The sequence below is a fragment of the Hyperolius riggenbachi genome, chromosome 2, assembly GCF_040937935.1.
Source record: "Hyperolius riggenbachi isolate aHypRig1 chromosome 2, aHypRig1.pri, whole genome shotgun sequence".
Classification (NCBI taxonomy): Eukaryota; Metazoa; Chordata; class Amphibia; order Anura; family Hyperoliidae; genus Hyperolius; species Hyperolius riggenbachi.
Window position 1 is genome coordinate 449,413,011 of NC_090647.1, and position 24,315 is coordinate 449,437,325.

General features: G+C 42.2%; 1 protein-coding gene across 2 annotated transcripts in view; it reads left to right on the forward strand.

Annotated features, from left to right (window-relative positions):
- Positions 1–24,315, forward strand: part of LOC137544668 (caspase-1-A-like) — a 56,700-nt gene that overhangs the window by 25,015 nt on the left and 7,370 nt on the right. For both annotated transcript variants that reach the window (XM_068265764.1, XM_068265765.1), the window contains 4 exons: positions 7,872–8,051; positions 8,624–8,873; positions 12,943–13,077; positions 23,519–23,628. In XM_068265764.1, coding sequence (XP_068121865.1) covers positions 7,872–8,051; positions 8,624–8,873; positions 12,943–13,077; positions 23,519–23,628 — 675 coding nt within the window. The remainder of the gene's footprint in view (positions 1–7,871; positions 8,052–8,623; positions 8,874–12,942; positions 13,078–23,518; positions 23,629–24,315) is intronic.

Below are 24,315 nucleotides of genomic sequence, written 5' to 3' on the forward strand. Positions count from 1 at the left end.
ATTCTTACTATTAAAATCTCGGTAACTCTAAGGTGCTATTTACTAAGAGGATGGAAAAAGCAAGGGCATACTTTAGCCAGTACTCCATATCACATAGAAGTGGTAAGATTGTACAATCAGGATGGTATCATTAATGGGCACCTTAATTGTGGTCACATTGACCAATGAGGTCTTTGTTGCACATTGGCATGATCAGAATTAATCCTTGGAAATGTACAGTAGGTCTTGGTCACTTCAGCTTTTTGGCTTCCAAACTGAAAATACAGTTTATCTTTTTTTCTACAGTTATCTATTCCCTTCAGATAGCCTATTAGCTACCTTATAATGGCACATTTAAATTTTAGTTATCTTGTCTATTTTTAGGTGTATAAAGTATTTCCTCAGGAGACACGAAAATGTGTTGCTCTGGTCATCTGTAATGGGAAGTTTGACCATCTTAAACTTAGGAAACACACAGGGGCAGAGTTTAATGTGGAGGGGATGCAGAGATTACTACTATATGATTCTTTTTTTTGCCAGTACACACTTTCAGAAAGGGTTTCAGATTACAATAAAGGGATAAGGTTAGTTCTGAAAGTGACAGCGGGCTTTATTAATGCAATCATGTTCATCAATGCAATCAAAAACATGTTCATACTACGGGATTAGTGATCAATGAAGGCTAACCGAGGTTAAATTATATCTGAAGTGACTGGAACCAGCTGTCATGTTAATATTGTTGCTTCGGTGTTACCCACCTGCAACAAGCATACAGTGAGTGGTGCCAGAACACCTTCTGATCCACACAGTGATAGTCTAAAGGTGGCCACACACCATACATTTTTTTAAATATCTGTTAAATTTAAGAATTGCAATCAATTTATCTGACTGATTGTAACATTTCAAAAATATGACCAATGTACCACACACCTATGTTCAATTTGTCCTCAATTATGATACAAATGATTTGAAACTCTGAGAAAATTGCTAGGGTGTGTATATTAATAAATTGACAACCCAACACACACCATACAATCTTTAGTAGAAATTGAAGAGAAATATCTGGCATTCCGGATCGATTTAAATCGAAAAAAACGGGAAATCCGATTGGATTTTTCAGTTGAATGAAAAAAAAGCTTTCGATTTTTCTTGAGAGATATGATCGTTTTTATCGAATTGCTGTAAAATCAGATCATTTTATTGTATCGTGTGTCGCCACCTTAAGTCTATGATTCAGAAAATGTTATTGTAAAAGATAGCGGACATGCCGCCGCAGCGGTGAGCGGCATGGCGGCTGTCTCAGCCGGCGGCTTTTGCCGCGCAGTTACATGGTGGAGTTTTGCCTGGTCCATAAGTTGCACATAGACTGAGGGCTACGCGCACGCGTGCCAGGCGACAGGACCTTTATGCGAATAGAAGGGGAGTCAGCTGATCGGGCTGGTCAGCTGACTCCAGCAGTGCTCCAGATTGGTTGAGTGACTGGGGCGGCGCTGTGGGGCGCTCTCAGTATATATAGGACCTGCCTGTCAGTAGCTCCTCGTCTGCTGTTGCAAATGCTACGTGTTAGCATTCAGACCTTAGTCAGATCCCAAAGTGTGCTAGAACCAGCAGGAGCTGGAGATCCACACTTAGTCAGATTCTGTTTATAGCTAAAGTACTAATTGAATTGTATTATTTGTTATGACCTTCTGCTAGCCTTGACTACTCTTCTGCTTACTGATTCTATGCTTCTGCCTATCTGATTCTGTTGCCGACTCAGCCTGAACACTACTCTGATTTAAGCCTTCTGTCTTTGTACCGTATCTGTCCGTTTGTTGCCGAATCTGCTTGTCTGACTCTCCTGCCCTCACCAGTGAGCCTAGTCCCTGGTGAGGGATTCTCTGTACAGCTTAATCTGCTCCTCAGGTGACCAGTAGCTGCAGTACAGTCTTAATCACCTGCTCCTCAGGTGACCAGTAGCTGCAGTACAGTCTTAATCACCTGCTCCTCAAGTGACTAGTAACTATGGTACTATCCTCATCACCTGCTCCTCAGGTGATTAGGAGTTGCAGTACAGTCTTGATCTCCTGCCCCTCAGGTGATCACCTGCTGCAGTACAGTCTGAATCACCCGCTCCACGGGTGATCAGTATACGTTGTCTTACTGTGCACCACCTGCTCCTCGGGTGAACTGATTACTAGTTCATCTGCTGATCCCTGTGTTCTATAGAGATATCTCACTCTACCAGCTTCTCTGGGGGAGTTGGTATCGCTATCTGTATTACTGTTGCACCAAACACCTATCTTTACATCTGGTTGTCCTGTGTCACGCTATACTCGCATTATTGGTGATTCTGCAGATCACCACATAATCAGGTATAGTATCTGTATTATTGGTGATACTGCAGATCACCAATAATCAGAAAATCTGTTCTTGCTGACACCAATCGTTACAGTTATAGGTAAACAATCAGCATAGAAGGGAGTAACGTATTCTCATTACAGAATTCCTTTACATCTAAAACCTTTTTTTGTATTTTTAACTAAGGAAAGGGGATACTGGGATAACTACACTCTAATTACAGAATGTGTAGTCATTTACAGATCAGAGGTGAGAAAAGTGAAACCTGGCATACCTGTGAACATTGTGAGCACAGCTTAGTTGTCCAGTGGAAAACATAATCAGCCTATTATAGTTCCGAGAACAATAAGGGTTCTGTTAGGAGCAAGCAGATCTTCTGCCCTATCTCCATGAACTACGGTAGATCTGAAAATATGTCGGCCATATTTTAGTTGTTAAACAGAAAAGATTTTGAACAATACAATTTCCACAGTGTATCAAGACAAGCCCGGTTTCCCTTCCTCTGCAAAACCTGACTCATCTTTAGGGTAGATGTGCATTTGTGTTCATTAAGAATGGCAATATGTAGTATCTAGATCTGTCACTGTTGCATATCAAGGATTTGCTACAATTAACTTTGTGAGTTCAGCTGTGCACTGCTCAAAGAGCTCTACTGCATCATACTGCATTAAGTTATGCCTTGCTCAAAGAGCTCTACTGCATCATACTGCATTAAGTTATGCCTTGCTTAAAGAGCTCTACTGCATCATACTGCATTAGGTTATGCCACCTTGCTCAAAGAGCTTTATGGCATCATACTGCATTAGGTTATGCCTTGCTCAAAGAGCTCTACTGCACAATCCTGTAGGAGAAGTCCTGCCTTGCTTAGTTAGCCCTACTACGCCATCGTATAGGAGATCATACCTTCCTCAAAGAAATCTGCTGTACCATAATTTAGAAAATCAAGCCTCCCCCAGAGAGCTCTACTGCACCATCATTTAGGAGGTCACGCCTTGCTCAGAGAGCTCTACTGCACCATTCTGCTGTAGGTCATGCTTTGCTTATAGAGTGCTACTTAACGATCTGGAAGAGAAAGTCCTGCTTTGCTCAAAAAGCAATAGTGCACCTTGTATAGAAGAAGTCCTGCCTTGCTCAAATAGCATTGTGTAGAAGTCATGTTTTGCTCAAACAACTCTACTACACCACTGTGTAGAAGTCTTCCCTTCCTCTGAGAGCTTTACTGCACCACTGTGTAGAAGTCTTCCCTTCCTCTGAGAGCTTTACTGCACCACTGTGTAGAAGTCTTCCCTTCCTCTGAGAGCTTTACTGCACCACTGTGTAGAAGTCTTGCTTTGCTCAAACAGCTTTACCACACTATCACATAGGAGAATTGCATTTCTGAGTGCAAGGAGAGATATAAAAAGGTCACTAGTTTATATATTTTCACTCAGGGACGCTTAAAAGGCTGCCACAGAACAGAGACAATAAAATATTCATTCTACTTAGTAATTGTTCAAATATAAAATAAAACCATGGGATATCTAAAAAGGTAATTCTCAGGAGTAGGGGGGAAATACAGTTGTTTATCTCACCAGTTTATTTTCACCTCAAGTTCACTTTAAGTGAATAACTCCTCCAGGCTCCTGAGTGCAACACTTATTTTCTCCCTTTCCTGCAGCTCAGGAAAAGGTAGGGGGCCACTAGACACCAGGAAACTGTGTAGGGGAAGGAGGGGGCAAATAAACACCAGGGAACTGTATAGGGAGGTAAAACCACTAAACATCAGGGAATTGTATACATGAGTGAGGAAGTGTATAGGGGATGGCGGGGGGCTATTAGACACCAGGAAACTTTATAAGGGAGAGAGGTGGCCACTAGACATTGAGGTCGGCCCGTAACTTGCTCCCAGAGCTCAATTTCGGCCCACTTTGTATTTGAGTTTGACACCCCTGGTGTAGAGGGATTTTTATCTTCTTGACCCTGTCAAGATAAGATTTGTTGTTATATTATCTATACTTTTATTTAGTGAGTCAGGCCTAACTTTTTAGACTTCTAATTGAGTATATACGGAAATACCAGTAACATATTGCATGGTACATCTTGCAAATTCGTCTGTGTGTTTGACAGCATTTTAAGGTACACTATACATCATTTATCAATATAAACCATTATAAAATTGATGCTACCATGACATAAACCCCCCCCCCCCCCCCCGCAAATTATGTTATATATCATTTCTAACCAGGTCTAAAAATTCTTGAAATATAGAGAGCACAATGAAAATTGGTAGGGGTTTAAAGGAGAACTGTAGTGAGAGGTACATGGAGGCTGCCATATTGATTTCCTTTTAAGAAATACCAGTTGCCTGGCAGCCCTGCTGAGCTATTTGGCTGCAGTAGTGTGAATAACACCAAAAAACATGCAGCTAATCTTGTCAGATCTGACAAAAATGTCAGAAACACCTGATATGCAGCATGCTGGTTCAGGGTCTTAGGCTACAAGAATTAAAAGCAGAGGATCTGCAGGTTAGCCAGGCAACTGGTATTGCTTAAAGCGGAATATAACCCTGCATTTCAACTTTGCTCTAAAATATTATTTACAGCATATTATATGCAAAAAGCATTTTTTTTTTTTACTAGACCAGCATTGGAAGGGTTAAACACAAAGGTTTAAAGTTCCGTGGAGAGATATGCAGAAGTTCAGATTGTTACATTCTATCTAGTTATATGTATCTATTGATAAATGGCTGTCCTCCAAGCTCCTTCTCAGTCAGAGAGATGAGTCACATTCAACACTTAGATACATTTATGTAAACAAAATGTATCTATTTCAGCTTCGGAAGCGTCTGCAGAAATCTCCAGGAACTTTAAAACCCTGTGTAACCCTTCCAATGCTGGTCTAGTAAAAAAAATGCTGGTTGCATATAATATACTGTAAATAATGTTTTAGAGCAAAGTTGAAATGCAGGGTTATATTCCGCTTTAAAAGGAAATAAATATGGCAGCCACCATATACCTCTCACTACAGTTCTCCTTTAGGTTAACCTGAAATGCCGTAATACAAAGATCTTTTACTTACCCGGGGCTTCCTACAGCCGCATGAGCACCAATGCGTCCCTTACCATTCTCCCAAGTGCCTCCGTATGGCCACAATCAGTACCGGTAATCTGGCTCAGTCACACCATTAGGCTCTTCTGTGCATGTGCGGCCCTCAGGAGGACTGCGCGGGAGGCATTGGTGCTCATGGGGCTGCAGGAAGCCCCGGATAAGTATCAAATCTTTGTATTACGGCACCTCAGGTACACTTTAAGTATACAATGTTTGTCCAGAATATTGAGGTTATTAAGGAATGTTGATGAAAGAGAGACACTAGTGTGATGGTTAATGCCACTACTCAGATGACTGATTATTGGTGATCTGCGGAATCACCAAGAATACAGACGCTATACTCGATTATGTGTGATCCGCAGAATCACCAATAATACCAGTATAGCAAGAACGAGAGCAGAGCGTAAGTGTGTGTCTGGTGCCACCGTAACTAATGGTTTTACAGGACCTTACCACAGTAGTTAGTAAGGAACACTCAGGACACCAACAGAACAGACTAGACACAAGGGCCCCCAGTGGGGCTGGAAGGTACAGACAGAGAATACGGTTCTAACGATCACCTGTGGAGCAGGTAATTCAGACTTTACTGCAGTCTAAGAGATACAAATAACATGGCTCTAATGGTCACCTGTGGAGCAGGTGATTCAGACCTTACTGCAGTCTAAGAGATACAAATAACACGGCTCTAATGGTTACCTGTGGAGCAGGTGATTCAGACCTTACTGCAGTCTAAGAGATACAAATAACATGGCTCCAGTGGTCACCTGTGGAGCAGGTAATTCAGACCTTACTGTAGTCTAGACTCTCCACGGGAGGAGTCAGACAGGGAGAGAGAAGGACAGAACGTGAGTGACACCACTGGGGAAGTGTCACTGACGGATCTGCAAACTATCTCCTAACAGGAGAGATAGCTCTCGAGGTCGGACAAGCCAGGTCGTAAACACACGGACAGATAAAGTACAGAGACAGGAGGCAGATGCAGAATCCAGAGACTAGCCGAGTTTTGGCAGCAGAGTATCAGAATGACAAAGGTACAAAATCAGAGTTCAGAGGAATAGTCAGGCAGGCAGAAGGTCATAACAAATAATACAGTTCAATTCCTAATGCTAAGGTGTGAGCTCCGTGATCATCAACACCTTTGGAAACTATGGTAGAACACAGATACAATTCAATTAGTACTTTAAACTATCAACAGAATCTGGCTAAATGTGGATCCCCGGCTCCGGCCGGTTCTAGCACACTTTGGGATCTGACTATGGTCTGAGTGCTGACACACAAGCGTTCATGACGACGACAGACAAAGACAGAGTAACAACTCCAGGTTTAAATACTGACAGCAGATTCAAGCAGCCCCGCCCGAGGGGCTGAACCAACCTGCTAAGAAGATTGACAGGTGGAAGTCAGCTGACCACAAAGTCTCCTCTGCCCATAAAGGTCCTTTTGCTCCATGCGCAGGCGTGTGGACCCAAGCTGCTGCAACAGAGATCCCTGTCCCAGCTGAGTCGGGAAGCGACACCCGGGATGGCTTGGCCAAAAGGTGACATCAGGTGTGAAAGCAGCTGCGCTGCTTTCCACCACAGAGGTAACGTTTTAGATCGTTACAACTAGCCATCCATTTACTAAACCCTTACTGGGTAGGACAGTATCAATAGAGTTTACCATTTTAGTCTTGTAGTTCAAAGGATAAATATAGACTATGGCAATCTTTAAAAAACTATATTCTTTCCACAGTGTTAACAAAACAATATAACAAAGCGTCCCTAATTGTATTTGTAATAGCCCAGGTGTAAGTCATGTGGTAGACCTAGCAATTAGGGAACGCTTGACCCAGTGCAGACAAGGGGCTTGATTCACTAACCGGTGCTAAGTGTTAGTGCCGGAGTAAAAAAAGAGTTTTCCGGTGCTAAGCCGGTTAGTGTGCCTTATCTGAGGATAGTGTGCCTTATCTGAACTTAGTGCCCCTTAAGTAGCTTTGTGTACACTAAATAGCTTTGTGCACACTAAAAGATGCACAAAGCTACATCGCACACTGCAGATAAGGCACACTAACCTGAGATAATGCACACTAACTCAGATAAGGCACACTAACCTCAGATAAGGTTAGCGCTGTAGTTTGTGCCCACTAAGTGATAAGGCACACTAACCGGCTTAGTGCTGGTTAGTGAATCAAGCCCAATATGTAATAACAGTCAAAAAGTAAGAGAAAGGAAATGTAGCAGAGTTTTTGTGTTACAACCCTTTTTGATTTGCTTCTCTTGTCACATGTCTTGTTGTCATGAGACATTTGCAGATTTGTGTAATTGAACCAATAAGGTCATTGTTGCACATTGGCATTATCAGAATTAATCCTTGAAAATGTATGTCTACCTCACTCTAGCTTTTGCCTTTCAAATAAAAAGTTGTTGCTTTATAATGACATATTCAAATTTCAAATGTTGAAATTTCAATTTTCTTCTCTGTTTTTAGCTGTATGAAGTATGTCCTCAGAAGATGCGCAAACGCCGTGCGCTGGTCATCTGTAATGAGAAGTTTGACAATCCTAATCTTAGGGAACGCAGAGGGGCAAAGTTTGATGTGGACGGGATGCAGAAATTGTTAGAAGGACTTGGATATGAAGTCGAGCAGAAAACTAACCTGACAGCAAAAGTAATACATCTTTACTACTTTTATCATATGTTTTTTTTGGGTGTGGCTCTATAAAATTTACAAATTATATGTAGTATTGCTTTTTAGTAAGAGGGCTTTTCTCTCTCTTTTAGTCCCTTATACGCTCTTAGTGGTTCTGGGTCACCATGAGCTATCTGGGTACTCTTGATCTTTGTATGAATCAAAGGTCAGCTTGAGTCCTAGGCATGTAAGAAATAAATCAGCCAAAGGCTTTTTTTTCATTTAAAAAGTAATGTTTATTCGTGCACTCACATTCGTGATTAAAAGTTCTATAGGAATTTATATTGACCTGAGGAAGCGGGCCAAGGCCTGTGAAACGTGTTGCCTACAGTGCTTGAATAAACATTACTTTTTCTATTAAATAATGCTTTGCCCTTCTGAGAAAGTAAGGAATTACGCTTCTCAAATATACAACATGTAATAGTATCATATCATCATGGGCGCCTCCACCAGTGTTTTTTTTAGTAATGTTTTGGTTAAATTGCCCAAAAAAGGGTATCATCCTGATTTAAAACTTCCTGCTTAAACTGGTTTTCATAATCATATTTTAGGAGATGCGGGACACAATGAAGACCTTTGCTGCTCATGAAGACCATAGGGCTTCTGATAGCACCTTTCTAGTTTTTATGTCTCATGGGATGAGAGATGTAATTTGTGGAACTGATACGAAACAAAATGAAACTGGAGAAGAGGAAATAAATGTTCTGAAGACTGATGAGATCTTTACTATTTTCAATAATGAGAACTGCCCAGCACTGCGGGATAAACCAAAAATTATCATCATCCAGGCTTGCCGCGGCAGTAAGTAAAAGCAATCTAAAATCTAAATAATATAGCACTGTTCTCTTAACCGGATCTGGATTACGCTAATTGAAATCTACACCCTATTTGCCTGCCAGGGCATAGATTTCAGTAGGCCCGCCGCATGCTACCGCTGATCACGCCACTAAAGCTTACTCGCCCTGCTGTCAGTATGACAGCAGAGCTGTGTGAGCCACGCAGGAGCCGATTTCATTGCCTCCTGACCATGTGATCACTGTGAGCCAATGAAAGCAGCTCCTGACCGTCTCACACAGCTCTGCCATCATGGCGATGGCAAAACGAGTAATCTTCGGCAAGATCAGTGGAAGCAGCGGCACTGTGCTGTGTGACGTCGGTAGTCCCTTTTTCTTGTACCAGCGGCCTCTGGTCTTCCAGAGACCACTGGTACTGAAGTAGTTAAACACAAGGTCTGGATAAAAACAATTTCCTCTTTACTAAGCAAAGTAAGGCTTTTTGTTCCCTTTGTTGCACCTTACCACATGATGACTGGCTATCATGTCTTGGTCCATCTCATGCTATGGTTCTCCTATGATATGCTTCATATGGCTTCTGACGATAGCCAAAAAGACTACATGTATTAGTGTTGAAAGAAATGGCTGTTCAATATTAGCATATAAAATGTATATAACTCCTCCCACTGTTTAATGTATGTGTAGAGGGATTTTTATCTTCTTGACCCTGTCAAGATAAGTGTTGTTGTTATTATTATCTATATATATAAAATTTGGGCTTACCAGAGTTAGGCTTTAATTCATCAAGCATTACTGCATGCGGTAATGCTGAAAATAGCTGACTTTACCAAGCACTTAGGAAAATGTTAATTCATAAAGGCTGTTACCGCATGGAAAGCTGAAATTACCAAGCAGTGAGATAAATTACCGACTTATGCGGTAAATAGCTAAACACGTCAGTGAATGTTAATTCATGAAGGTTACAGAATGCGTTAAAAAACTATAACATGATCGATCATCACCAGCAACCCTCCTCTGTCGGAAACCAGCTTTGAATGCCTTCCATGTGGGTTTCCCCATGATTGACAGGAGCAAAGCCAATAGAAACAGCCCCTGCCTCCTGCAAGTCCCCTTGATAGGACCCACGGGCTTCTCGGGAGGGACAAACTTTTCTACCTTCCAGGCAATGAGCAGAGAGAACAAGGAACAAAATAGGATTCCCCTGCAGCCATTCGGTAATTTAACACCTTAGGTTTCTGTTTGAAGATGCAGAGTAGCTAGTAGGGAAATCACCTAAGCAGGGCATGTTTAGTTAAGGACCGGGCTGTTGTTTGCTGATCTGTGCAGCGCGGGCTCTCCAGCCCACATCACAGATCAGCAGGGTGACCAGACTTCCCCCCTTTTTTCCCCACTAGGGGGATGACCTGCTGGGAGGGTCTGATCCCCGCCGCTCCATGTGGCCGAGCGGGGGGGGGGGGACGACTCCTCAAAGCCCCCCTCCGCAGTGATTTCCTCCCTCCCTCTCCCTATTGTTGTGGGCGGCACAGGACAGGGATCCGTCCTGCGCCGCCTAGGATAGGCCTTCAGGCCAATCAGAGGCCGGGGATTGCCGATCTCCTTTACGGCGCTGCAGCAGCGCCATTTGATGTAAACAGCGGGGATTTCTTCACCGCGTGTTTACAATTAGCCTGCGAGCCGCGACCGGAGGCTCGCAGGCTGTTCACGGAGACACCCTCCGTGAACTGACATGGAAAGGCCGCTCGTGCGGGCGGCCGTTTCCATGTAATTCCACTTACGTCCTGCCGCCGCCTATCACCGTTAGGCAGTCGTTAAGTGGTTAAAGTGTCCTGGAAGTGAATCTAGTGGGCTAAAAAAATAAAATATTGGGAAGCTGTTTCATTTCACTTCAGTACAATCTTAAGTACAATCTTCTAAAAATCTGAAAATGTTTATATTTTGGGCAAATTGATTTAAATAAAAAACTATCTGGGTCATTTTTGGCTACATTTTATTTGTATTTTCCTAAATGTCATCATAACATGTGGTCAATTTTAGTACAGCAACAAAAACAAACCTAACCTAATCAAGTCCCCTTATGTTCTCTTCTTTATTCTATGTTCTCATTCTGTCTTTTTTTTCGGCTCTGAACGTCTTCACGCAAAAGCCACAAAGTCCCAATGCCAAGTGATGGCATTTCCGTCTGCCACATATACACGTGCCAGGGTTCCCTCACTGACATCATTAATATAAAAAAACATGGCTATAAATGGTTAATGATGTGAAGAAACCAGTGGTTTTTGGGTTTCTCATCATTTGCCACCAGGTCTTTAAAAAGGGAAGACCTGTACCCAGAGCTAGATAGAAGAATATAGAAGACAGACGTTAGAGGACAAAGGGGACTTAATTAGCTTGATTTTAAAGGATAAGGCCTCGTTAAGGCTCCCTGCACACTGCAAATCCGATTTGCAATTCCGATTTCGTTTCCGATTTGCAATTCCGATTTTCCCTAAATGCTATCAACAGAAAAACGCTGAAAAAACGCAGCATGTGATAACGATTAGGATCCCTGCACACTGCAAATCCGATGTGCGATTCCGATTTGCAATTCTGATTTTCCCTGAATGCTATCAACAGAAAAACGCAGAAAAAACAAAGCATTCTGTAACGATTAAAAATTGGAACCAGAATTACATGTAAAAACGATTAAAAATTGGAATTGGAATCGCATGCAGTGTGCAGGAAGCCTTAAAAATCGGAATCGTATGTAAAAAATACTATTAAAAATCAGAAACGCATGCAGTGTGCAGGAAACCTTACAGTGGTGCGTTGCGGCATAATGGCCTCTTTGTAACACCGGAATGCACCACCTATACTGATTTTTTCAGTGTGGTTGGTGTGCTATGGCACAATGCCATACGATCTGCATGCAGTGTGTTGCCACAAAACGCATCATTTGAAGCATACTTTTTATTGACTGTATACGACTCAACACGGCCGTAATGTGTGGTATGACTGTTTCGTTCAGTTGCATTCCTGTTGTACAGGGAACACAACGCAATGGCGTCCCTCGCCACACAACGTGTTCCCTACACAACGTGAGGCCTAAAGGTGGCCACTAATGATACAATTTGCTGAACAATCGATTACGAACAATTCTTCGCATGATTGATCGTAAATTATAGTTTGGGACCACTAATGGACAAAGATCTCCTAACTAATCCAATTAGATTGATGGGATCCAACCAAAATTCGGATGGATGTGATTAATCTGATCTTATTGGTTTGGAGATGTTTGTCCATTAGTGGTCCCAAATGATCATATACGATCATTCATACAAAGAATCGTTTGCAAACAATCGTTCAGCAAATTGTATCATTAGTGGCCACCTTAAGTGTACTTTTGGGGGTGGTCTGGGAGAGCTGGGGACACGGCAGGCAGTGCATACAGATTTTCATAGATTTCATGCTGAAATCTGTTGAAAATGTGTATGCAATATGTGAAGGGATTCGATAAGCTAGATCCCTCTCTGATCAGAGATCCAGTGGCCACATTGACCAGTCTATGTCCAGCTTTAGGCTCAGTTTACACCTGAAACTAAAAAATTCCAGCTTACAGAATGGAGCACAACAGACAATGGTTATGTTGATGCATCCTATGCTAAATTTAGTGTTCATTCTGACCTGAGTCGGCATGTCTGTTCTGTACGGTGTCCTTTGCAGTGATGGAATGCAAAATCCTTACCTCAATTACTTTTTTCAGACACCAGACAGAAGTCAAACATGTCATAAAAGAAATGCTATAAAGACATATGTTAACATCGGTTCCATGAGTGTTAATTTCTGTGAATGGTGACGACTTTTACAAAAACAATAAACGCCTTCATGCACAGCCAGGCATTTCTAGAATTGATGCTCACTGAAGCTTGGGAAAATGAAATAAACTGCAAAGTAATTTTCTTATGGAATACTGTAATATTAAGTTTTTCTCACTCATTACTTAGTTCATGTTTATACCGTATTTAGTGTCAGCATATTATGTTTTGAACAGTAGTTTGAACAAGTGAAATTGTTTTAATGATTGTCATTTCTATATTCAGGGCAGAGCAGTACAGTGCTGGTAAGTGATGGTCCCTGTGCACCTCAAAATGCAGACAAAGAAGACCTGGAAGATGATGCACCACGCAAGATACAAAGAGAACATGATTTCATCTGTTTTTGTTCTACAACCCCAGGTATGCAGAGTAACATCATAATTACCATAGTAGTATGGTGCTTCATGTAACCAGTCAAGTAGATACAACTTTTGTAACACTTAGGGCCCTTTTACTCTTAAAGTGGAACTCCAGTGAAAATAATGTAATAAAAAAGTGCTTAATTTTTACAATACTTATGTATAAATGATTTAGTCAGTGTTTGCCCATTGTAAAATCTTTCCCCTCCCTGATTTACATTTTGACATTTATCACATGGTGACATTTTTATTGCTGACAGGTGATGTCACTGGAAGTAGCTGCTGCTTGCATTTTTGGCAGTTGGAAACAGCTGTAAACAGCTATTTCCCACAATGCAATGAGGTTCACAGACAGGAAACTGCTAGGACCATGGTCCTCACAGTTTCCTGTGGGAGGGGTTTCACCACAATATAAGGCATAAAGAGCCCCCTGATGATCCGTTTGTGAAAAGGAATAGATTTCTCATGTAAAAGGGGGTATCAGCTACTGATTGGGATGAAGTTCAATTCTTGGTCACGGTTTCTCTTTAATCAGTTGCTCTCAGTTATAACTGAAAGGATAAACACAACTTAGGGATAGGCAAATGGAGGGGTACAAGTCAATGAGACCACCAAAATTTGCTATAAAAATGTCAAAACTTTATTCTTCTCAAAAAGCTAATATCGCAAAGATATCTACAAACACAATTAAAAACTATGCAAGACAGCCATCTGGCAACTAAATTGCGATACCGCCAAACCGACCACAACATACCTACATTTGAAACCTAAGGGAATTAGTGAAGATAATTAATTGATTGAAAATAATATAAAGTGATTATGGATCCAGAAGATAGTAACTCCAGTTGTGCAGATCACTGTAACATAGCTCAACAGTCTAGGGCAAACAAATTGGAATGCACTTATTCGAAGCAAGTGGGTTAGTATATTTAGAGCAGCATAGCAAGCAGTGCAAGGCAGTAGGTCAGCATAGTAAAGCAAGGCAGACAAATGTTAGTCATTGCATCACAGTATCATACAACACCCTTCTGTCCTTTGTGCTGTGAAAGTCCCGCTTGTTATCGAAAGCGGCAAAGACATGCATGCCTGGTTATGCTGTACATCAGTCATAGGGCCGCTGTGAAGATGCCACTCTCAGTCCAGTCATGTACAATTGTGGCTACCGAACCCTTATTGTGTAAGGATCCCACCAAAGCATTAGATGCTCAGTAGTGTTGTATAAACACCGGGAAGTCCTTATCAGGTGAAGGGGTGGATGATGTGCGGTGGCTCAGCAGAGCAACGGTAGCACCAGGGCGCCAACAAGCAGTCTAGTTCAAACAGCCACGTTGGGATCACCCAACATGTTTCGCAGGAAGTGACATCCAGCAGCTTCAGGGGAGGCGTGGATATGTCTAAAGTCATTCACATCCAACTTATAGTGAGCTATATCCATCCCGGAGTGCGCCCGCAACCCCTCCCCCAAATCACCCAGTCAACCCGTAACCCACCAAATCACCGCAACAGCTGATGGCCCGGCAAAGGACGGATGAGGAGACATACAGAGAGTAAGCCAGCAACACTACGCGATGCAAGGAGAAGGAGACGAGTGCGTCTCATACAATGCGCAGGACAGGGCACAGAGGGTCACGTGGCACACTCAAGGACAAGAGCTGTCTCGGTCAAAATATCTATTCATTCAGTATCTACACTAAACAAAATATATTAAAGAGTATATATAAATATATAACCAAAAATAATGACTGTCCATGAATTCAAATAATACATCATAAATTTAAACAAGGCACCGTAAAATGCACCTTGCAGTATAGTGATCTCCTGTTATACCTTATTACTGGCCCAATCTAATCTCTGGAACATAGGGCTGGCCCCTAAGATGTCAGTGCTGGGAAAATCATTGCAGAGTGTAGAGAGCCTGCATAACAAACCTCAAGGCATCAAGAGAAGGAAAGGGGAGGGGAGAGGGGAAGACAGGGTGAAGGGAATGGAAAAGGAGGGAAGGGGAAGATGGGGAATGAAGGGAATGGATGGGGACAGAGAGGGGTGGCAAATGGAAAAGGGAAAGGGATGGACAATTAATGGAGGAGACGGGGAAGCATTCACAATAAATTATTAACCACGGTATGTTTCTAAACCAGCTATGAATAAAGTTAAACTGGCAAGAATGGAGCAAAGCTGAAAGTCTTGTTGAGGCCTTTTGGCTCCATCTCCTTAAGATGAAAAATCCGTCGGGCCTCTTTTTGTAATAGTAGGCGGTCGAAATTCCCACCACTCACGGTTGTATGAATTCTGTCCAGACCAATAAATCTTATATTGTCAGGCCGACCGCCATGGGCAGTCTTGAAATGTCGGTCTACTAGTGGCAGGACAGTGGGATCCTTCTTGCTTTTAATACCAGTGATATGCTCACCCATTCTTGAGCGCAAATCACCTTTGGTTTTACAAGGGCAGGTGATCATATAGACCACCAAAATAGTTGCACAATTAACAAGGTGTGCCAAGGACCAAAGCCTACCATCTGGCACCCTGACATTCTTGCCCACTTGTATATAATGGCATGTAGAGTACCCACCACGGATATAAGTGCCAGTGACCTTGCAATGCTTATTTTTAGCAATATCAAATGGCTGGCAAAGAGCATGTCTCTTAGAGAAGGCGCTCTCCTGAATGAAATACTAGGAGAGTCCGTCACTAGTGGCCCTAACTTAGGGTCATTTCTTAAAATGCACCAAAGTCTATTTAGAGCACTGGCAATATCTCTGTGCTGAGCACAATACCGAGTGACAAAACGAAGCTCATTCTTTGTGGCTCTATCCGTCCCAGATGCAAAAAACCATCGAGTCTTGATTTGTGCATTCCGCTCGCTGATAAGCTTTCCTCAGGTGTTTGTCCATGTATCCCCCTCTCTATACCGTGACCTGAGTAACTGAAAGGATAACTGATTTTTAAAGTAATGCCCATGTTTTCCTATGGCTCAGTTCCCACTATACGTGTTTTAAATGAAAGTTTTTTTCACAATGCACTGTTATGGAGAGAAAAAAAACGCGTACCAACGCACACTAATGCATACCAATGCATTAAGTGTAAAAGGGCCCTTAGAGTAATCAAAAGCAGAACAACAGAAGATCAAGGTATTACAAAAATAGCCAGATGCTCCGACAGCTCATGTGAACTTACCTTGTTACATAACAGCCATGCATATGAACAGCTTGTTGCAGAACATGTAACAGCCATCCATGTGCAGAACATGTAACAGCGATGCATGTGAACTTAGCTTGTTACAGCACATGTAACAGGCATCCATGTGCAGAACATGTAACAGCCATGCATGTGAACTTAGCTTGTTACAGCACATGTAACAGCCATGCATGTGAACAGCTTGTTCCAGAACATGTAACAGGCATCCATGTGCAGAACATGTAACAGCCATGCATGTGAACTTAGCTTGTTACAGCACATGTCACTGTACAACCCAGGTGGCCATGAGTTTATACATAAACACATGGCACCTGCGTTGCCATGCTAATACCATTCAATGACAATGAATGGGACGGCATTGCATTGCATTGAGGACAAAAATGCATGCAGCAGTGCATGTGCTTGGTGATGATAATGCACTGCTGGGCAACACATAAAGGAGTACAGATCAGACAGTACAATCTATGCACTTCTGATGTCCTTGTGTACTGCACACCATACACATTGCTGAAATGTGCCCTGCAGTACCTATAGTGGGGACCAGGCCCAACAGCTATCCAAGTGAACTTGCTAAGGGCTCTTTCACATCAGGGATGATTTTGGCCGCATTGACGCAACAGCCATTGGGCTTGATTCACAAAACCGTGATAACTGATATCACGGTGGCGCAAACGTTTTGCGTGACTAATGTGAATTTTCGTACGCAAGACGCAAATTTTCATGCGAAAATGTCAGCATTAGCGCACGCAAAACGTTACACGCGTTATAACACGCACAAAACGCTAGCACGACCATGATATCAGTTATCACGGTTTAGTGAATCAAGCCCATTGTGTATGTTTTCCAAGGTAAATTGAAAGTCCATAGACTTTAAATTTTACCTTTCACATCTAACGCTGCGTTTCTGTGCATTGAGGTTCGACGGTCCCTGGAGCTTTTAATCGTGCAATGCCTGCATTACACGTTTCAATGAAAGTCAATGTAAAGCGCAAGCTCCGAAAAGAGCATGCGTTTTTAAAACATTTCAACGCACACAGTTAAAGTTGAAAATCAAAAAATAATAAAATCACCTATGTTTTCCTATGTGACGCATATGAAAACGCATACATCAAAACGTGTTTGTTGATCCGTCACCAACGCCATTCCAGATGTGAAAGAGCCCTAAGAAACATACAGGTAACAGCCATCCAAGTAAACTTAGCTTGTTACAGAACACATAAGACATCCAGGAGAACTTAGCTTGTTACAGAACACATAAGACATCCAGGAGAACTTAGCTTGTTACAGAACACATAAGACATCCAGGAGAACTTAGCTTGTTACAGAACACATAAGACATCTAGGAGAACTTAGCTTGTTACAGAACACATAAGACATCCATGTGAACTTAGCTTGTTACAGAACACATAAGACATCCATGTGAACTTAGCTTGTTACAGAACACATAAGACATCCAGGAGAACTTAGCTTGTTACAGAACACATAAGACATCCATGTGAACTTAGCTTGCTATAGGACGTGTAACCGCCAGGTGTATCCAGTATCTAGGATGATGTCAGTGTTTACACAAAAGTAGAGATTAGTGAATGATGTCTTTGCTGACTTGTCAACCCACAAAAGAACTGAACTGACCAGATCAATCCAGTTTGCCCATGGTCTGAAGAGGATATGTCACAAACATATAATTTTGTGGTTACAAGAGTCTATATTTAAAAAAAAGAACTTATGATTTTAATAGACATTAATGATGCTTCCCTTCTGAATTCTGACACAATGTAGTCAGCTTTAATTAAGCTTTGCCATTTCCTGCGGTCAGACAATGATTTTGTCATCTGGCTGCTCTAAATCCAGTCATACACAATACCTTATTCACACAATCAGACAATCAGTATTTTCCTGGTCACAAATTGATCAAGAATATTGCTAACTTTACAGCCTTGTAATCTTCAAAATCAATCCGATTTCAGCATAAATCTGATTGAAAATTGATTAGAAAACTGCGCAGCTAGTTTTGCCTGCTCATGCTGGATAGCGTACCGGTAAGGCTGTTGCCTTTGATGTGGGATTTGAGCCTTTGACGAAGATTTGAATCCTGGCTCAAGCCATTGTGTAAAACAGTAAAGAGTCTTTGGGCAAGGCTCCCTAATGATCCCGGTCACCCGTGGAGTGCGCCCTAGTGGCTGCAGCCCTGAAGTGCTTTGAGTCCACCAGCAGAAAAGAGCAACATAAATGTTCTGTGTCTTGTCTTGTCATGCAGGACAAAGCTTTGCACATGTTGACTTAAATGCCTCACCTGTTAAAAGCATTGCAAATAGAATCTGGACTGGAACTTAACTATTTGAAGTATAGCTTGACATTTCTTTGAAGAAAACATTGATTATAAATAAAGCCTATTTACACCTGTTTTATATCCTTTATAAAACTTAGCCACAACATTTTTTAAAGTGATCCTGCACTGGGTCACTGCCCACTTATCTGGCAGTAAGGCTATATACAGTAGTATACAGATACTCACTCAGGTTACAAACATCTCATACATACTCGTAAAGTTGGCCTCATGCTCCCTCCAAGTCTGAGGTACTTCAGTTACAGACTTCATTATTTGATCTGAAGAAGCAAGTAAGGACCCGTGAAACACGTTGTCCTTTAAGTGTCCAATAAATTAAAAATTTCTCACTACTCTTCCTCCCCGAGGTAAGACTGTTTACTTCACACTGTTTCCCATCTGTTCACAATGGTTTGGGGCACCTCCTCCCACCTATTTTAGTTTGTCCCTCCAAGCTAGAGGCCTCACCTATGATATTAGATCCAGTAAGTTTTGTTTGTTTGCCCCACCATACTGCCAAGAAGTTTCCTATATATCTGTATGGAGACGGAATTCTCCACATGCTTGTACTGTGGTTCCTTTTCAGCAACCCAGTCTTGTAGGTAGCATTTCTTGCAGGGGCGGCGCCAGGGGGGTGCAAGGGGGTGCTCGAGCACCCCCTAGAATTGTCCAAGCACCCCCAAAGCACCCCCTGGAGTGAACTGACTTCAGGCGTCTAAAAGACGCCAAGTCAGTTCACAGCGGCAGCAGAGCAGGGCTACGGTAAGATGGCCGCCCGGAGCCCTGTTCTGCAGACTTCGAGTCTGCAGTGCATGGCTTCGGGCGGCCATTTTCCCGTAGCCCTGCTCTCTGCATGCAGGCAGGAAGTCTCGTCGTGACGTCGGGAAGGAAGAGGATCGTGGGCGCGCGGGCGCTGCGCGCCACAATGAGGTCGGGACTCGGGACAGGAGGTCGGGAAAGAAGGTCTTCTGGCTGTAGGTGAGTAAATGGGTTTTTCTTTTCTTTTTCAGGTGATGCTGATTGTGCATATTGGGGTCATATCTGCTACGGATTGTGCATATTGGGGTCATATCTGCTACGGATTGTGCATATTGGGGTCATATCTGCTACGGATTGTGCATATTGGGGTCATTTCTGCTACCGATTGTGCATATTAGGGTCATTTCTGCTACTGATTGTGCATATTGGGGTCATTTCTGCTACCGATTGTGCATATTGGGGTCATTTCTGCTACCGATTGTGCATATTGGGGTCATTTCTGCTACCGATTGTGCATATTGGGGTCATTTCTGCTACCGATTGTGCATATTGGGGTCATTTCTGCTACCGATTGTGCATATTGGGGTCATTTCTGCTACCGATTGTGCATATTGGGGTCATATCTGCTACGGATTGTGCATATTGGAGTCATATCTGCTACCGATTGTGCATATTGGGGTCATATCTGCTACCGATTGTGCATATTGGGGTCATATCTGCTACCGATTGTGCATATTGGGGTCATATCTGATAACGATTGTGCATATTGGGGTCATATCTGATAACGATTGTGCATATTGGGGCCATATCTGATAACGATTGTGCATATTGGGGCCATATCTGATAACGATTGTGCATATTGGGGCCATATCTGCTACCGATTGTGCATATTGGGGCCATATCTGCTACCGATTGTGCATATTGGGGCCATATCTGCTACCGATTGTGCATATTGGGGCCATATCTGCTACCGATTGTGCATATTGGGGCCATATCTGCTACCGATTGTGCATATTGGGGCCATATCTGCTACCGATTGTGCATATTGGGGTCATATCTGCTACCGATTGTGCATATTGGGGTCATTGGACGTTTTTTGTTAAAATCTGCTCACATTACGTGTATTTTCTTGAGAAAACCTGCACAATTATGTGAATTTTCTGGGAAAAGGGTCACCAAAACTTGGGCCCTCTGTCTTTGCGTTGCACTTTTAAAGGGAACCCGAGGTGAGAATAATATTGAGGCTGCCATATTTATCTCCCTTTAAGCAATACCAGTTGCCTGGCTGCCGTGCTGGTCCTCTGCCTCTTATTCTTTCAACCATAGACCCTGAACAAGCATGCAGCAGGTCAGGGGTTTCTGACAATATTGTCAGAACTGACAAGATTAGCTGCATGGCTTGTTTCTGGTGTAATTCAGTTCACTACTACAGCCAAATAGATCAGCAGGGCTGCCAGGCAACTAGTATTGTTTAAAAGGAAATAAATATGGCAGCCACCATATCACTCTCACCCTGGGTTCACTTTAAATTACAGTTAGCCCCGCCCTCATCCGGTCATGACCACGCCCATTTGGGCACACACACTCTGCTTGTGCTTTAGAGATTTACTAATGACCATGTACTGAGAAAGCACCATACAATTATACTGACATTATACTGAATTATTAATTCAGTTATTAATGCAGATTAAAATGAATTATACAGAGAGTTTCTTCAGTTTGTAAATGAGAATTCTTTTCAGATTTAATTCAAACAAGTAGACTTAGATCTCATAGCCAAAAATGTGAATTTTAGTGACATTCATTGGCTCAGCATCTGCATTGCTGTCATTGGCGCGGAGGACAGGTGTTTGGACTGGGCACCAGCACAGACGTAATGAAGACAATGAAAGGTAAGTATTGGTTACTGGTTATATAGTGCAGGTTCTCAGACAGTGCAGAGTGTGTTCACTGCTTTGCACTTCCTCTACAACACGCACATAACTCCAGTAATGCCCATTGTGCTGATAGGGTAATGCACACTGCCCCCCTGCCGTTAGTGCTTTATGCATCAGGCCCCTTATCTGTTTACTAGGGCTGATCAATGTCCACCAAAATGGACCAATCAAAGCCTACCTAGGTGGAATTTTATTGGTCCATTTTCAAACTGTACAAGTTCCCATTCATTGATCTAAGTCCCCGTGTCAGTGATCGCCGGCATCAATGAGATCCACGCATTACTTACTGTTTGCGTATTGATAGTACACTCAGGGAAATAATGCACAAGGACATCTTGTGGTCAAATATTAAAAATACCCCTACATACCTTTTTTTTTTTTGTGTTAAATACACCCAAATACCACACATACCATTAGAATTACCCCCTTACCTCCCACACTCCCCATAGTTACCCAAATAAAATATTTGCATTAAAAAAATACATAAATAGTTACCCTAGGGGCCAAACTTTATTATTATGTATGTCAATGTGGTATATTACTGTTATTTTTGAAATTATGGGCTTGTAATCAGTGATGGACGGAAAACTGAAAAAAATGCACCAAAAAAAATTCCAAATACAATTTTGGCGCCATACAATGTACTAGGAAAACATTTTTAACATTTTAATAACCGAGACAAATGGGCAAATAAAATGCATGAGTTTAAATTATGGTAGCACGTATTATTTTAATAAAACCTTGATATATCTAAAAAAATGGAGAAGGAGGACATATCCAATTGTTTATCTAATTTGTTTATTTTTATCTCAGGTTCACTTTAAGTTCCACACGCTTAAAGGGGAACTGAAGAGAGGTATATGGAGGCTGCCATTTTTATTTCCTTTTAAGCAATACCAGTTGCCTGGCAGGCCTGCTGATCCTCTGCCTCAAATACTATTGGCCATAGCCCCTGAACAAGCATGCAGCAGGTAAGGTGTTTCAGACTTTAAAGTCAGATCTGACAAGACTAGCTGCATGCTTGTTTCTGGTGTTATTCAGATACTACTGCAGAGAAATAGACCAGCAGGGCTGCCAGGCAACTGGTATTGATTAAAAGGAAATAAATATGGCAGCCTCCGTATACCTCTTATTTCAGTCCCCCTTTAAGAGAGATTAAATGTAGGTTATCAACACTGAGGGACTAAAATTGGTCTTCCAGCAATAGGAATGGTGCCTTTAATGAATGGAAGTCAGGATGTATGGGTGCGGGAGCTCAGAGGAAATTGTGTCTTACGACATGAGTTTCAGTCTATTCTCTGGCCTCAGTATACTTTTATCTCTTACAAATAGGCTGCAGGGGCAAAGGGAGACTTTAGGCAGCACCAAGAGGATTTTTAGAAATAGGGACCTAGCCACCCCAGAGGAGCCTGAGCCTCAAGTAGAAATTGCGCGCCCACCGGCACCGGGCATCTGGCACGGTAAACTGGTGGTGGTGGGGGGGGGGGGGGAGGAACAGCAGGAGCACGCCGATGGCTTCAGAGGGGGCTTGGGAGCCCGGCCAGGGTAGGGATGGCAAATGATGTGGCCTGATGGTGGCAAGAGACAGGTGATAGGAGCACAAATCAGGTCTACCTTGCCCATTGCTGAGCCACCCTAAGGCTGAAGGGCAGATTCCCACAGGGTCACCACCTCTCTGTAATGTAGGTAAGAGACAGGAGCCATGAGAGTCCTATTATCCATACTACACATACAATTCATTATCTCATAAGTTTATTTTTGCTTCTGATTTGCTTGACAGCAGCTGTTTTCTGAAACACTTATACATCAAAGTAAAAGTGAAAGACAACTTCAGAGAAGGTTTTACTGCAGGGAAGTTCAAAAAATCAGTAGCTCTGCTTAGTTTCATAGTTTAAAATATAGAGTGTGGTTTGTAAATTGTAAATATTAGAGAATGATGAGCTATATACCGGTAACTGAAAATAAAAATATGAGACTCTTCTCTTTGCTACTAATGTTCTATTATTTGTACTACACATACAATTCATTATATCAAAAGGGTTTTGGTTTTTTTCGCTTGAGTGTCACTTTAAGTTGTAATTTTTGTAGGATCATGTATAGACTGCTAGAATATATTGTATGTAAGCTCTGTGAATGTGTATAACTATACTCATGTTCATTTCTCATTAACATCGCAGTTACCAATACACTCATAACACGTGACTTTATATTCACACCTTTAGATACTGTTTCCTGGAGAGATCCCAGAAAAGGTTCTTTATTCATCCTTCGTCTGATCGAACACATGAAAGAAGATGCCCATCGATATTCAATAGAGGATATCTTCCGCAATGTAAGTCATTTCCTTATTCATAGTGCTAATCTTTGAATCAAATTTAAAGAAGAAAGTCCTAAAACAACCCTCCTCTGGCATTGTTGGAATGTAATTGAAGCAAGATGACAAAGTGTGTTTCTGGTGTGGAGGTTGGGTGGGTTCCCTGCCGATCCCCCTCCTACCCTATCCTCTTGGACTCTTGCCTCCATTGCACAAGTAGGAAAGGTTTCTAACCCTTGCAAAGGCTCCTGCAGTGGCAGGGGGAGCAATCTGGGTTGGTCTGTGTGTGGGCGATAAACAATATGGAGCAGAGTAGTCTGTACATGCAGATCGGCACCCTGTATAACAAGTTAGAACTCTTTACTGAAGAAAAACATGCAGAGATAAAACATACACAAACATCAGGTAATGCAGCTTACTTAGAACAGAGAGAAACACAGACTGAATACAGGATATCACAATGCCATAGAGATCATCATCACATTTTACAGACAATGACATCTTGTGGTTGTTATTATACTGCAGTTTAAGTAATAATAGCAGCTCCCCTCTGTGAATCCCTCCACTGGCATCCTATTCAGTCCAGAATCAGATTCAAGATACTGTGTCTGGCCTACAAATCTGTCCACAAAACCTGCCCAACCTACTTTTCCAATCTTACCCAGAGGTACACCTAGCCACTCACTATGCTCCTCCAGTTAATTT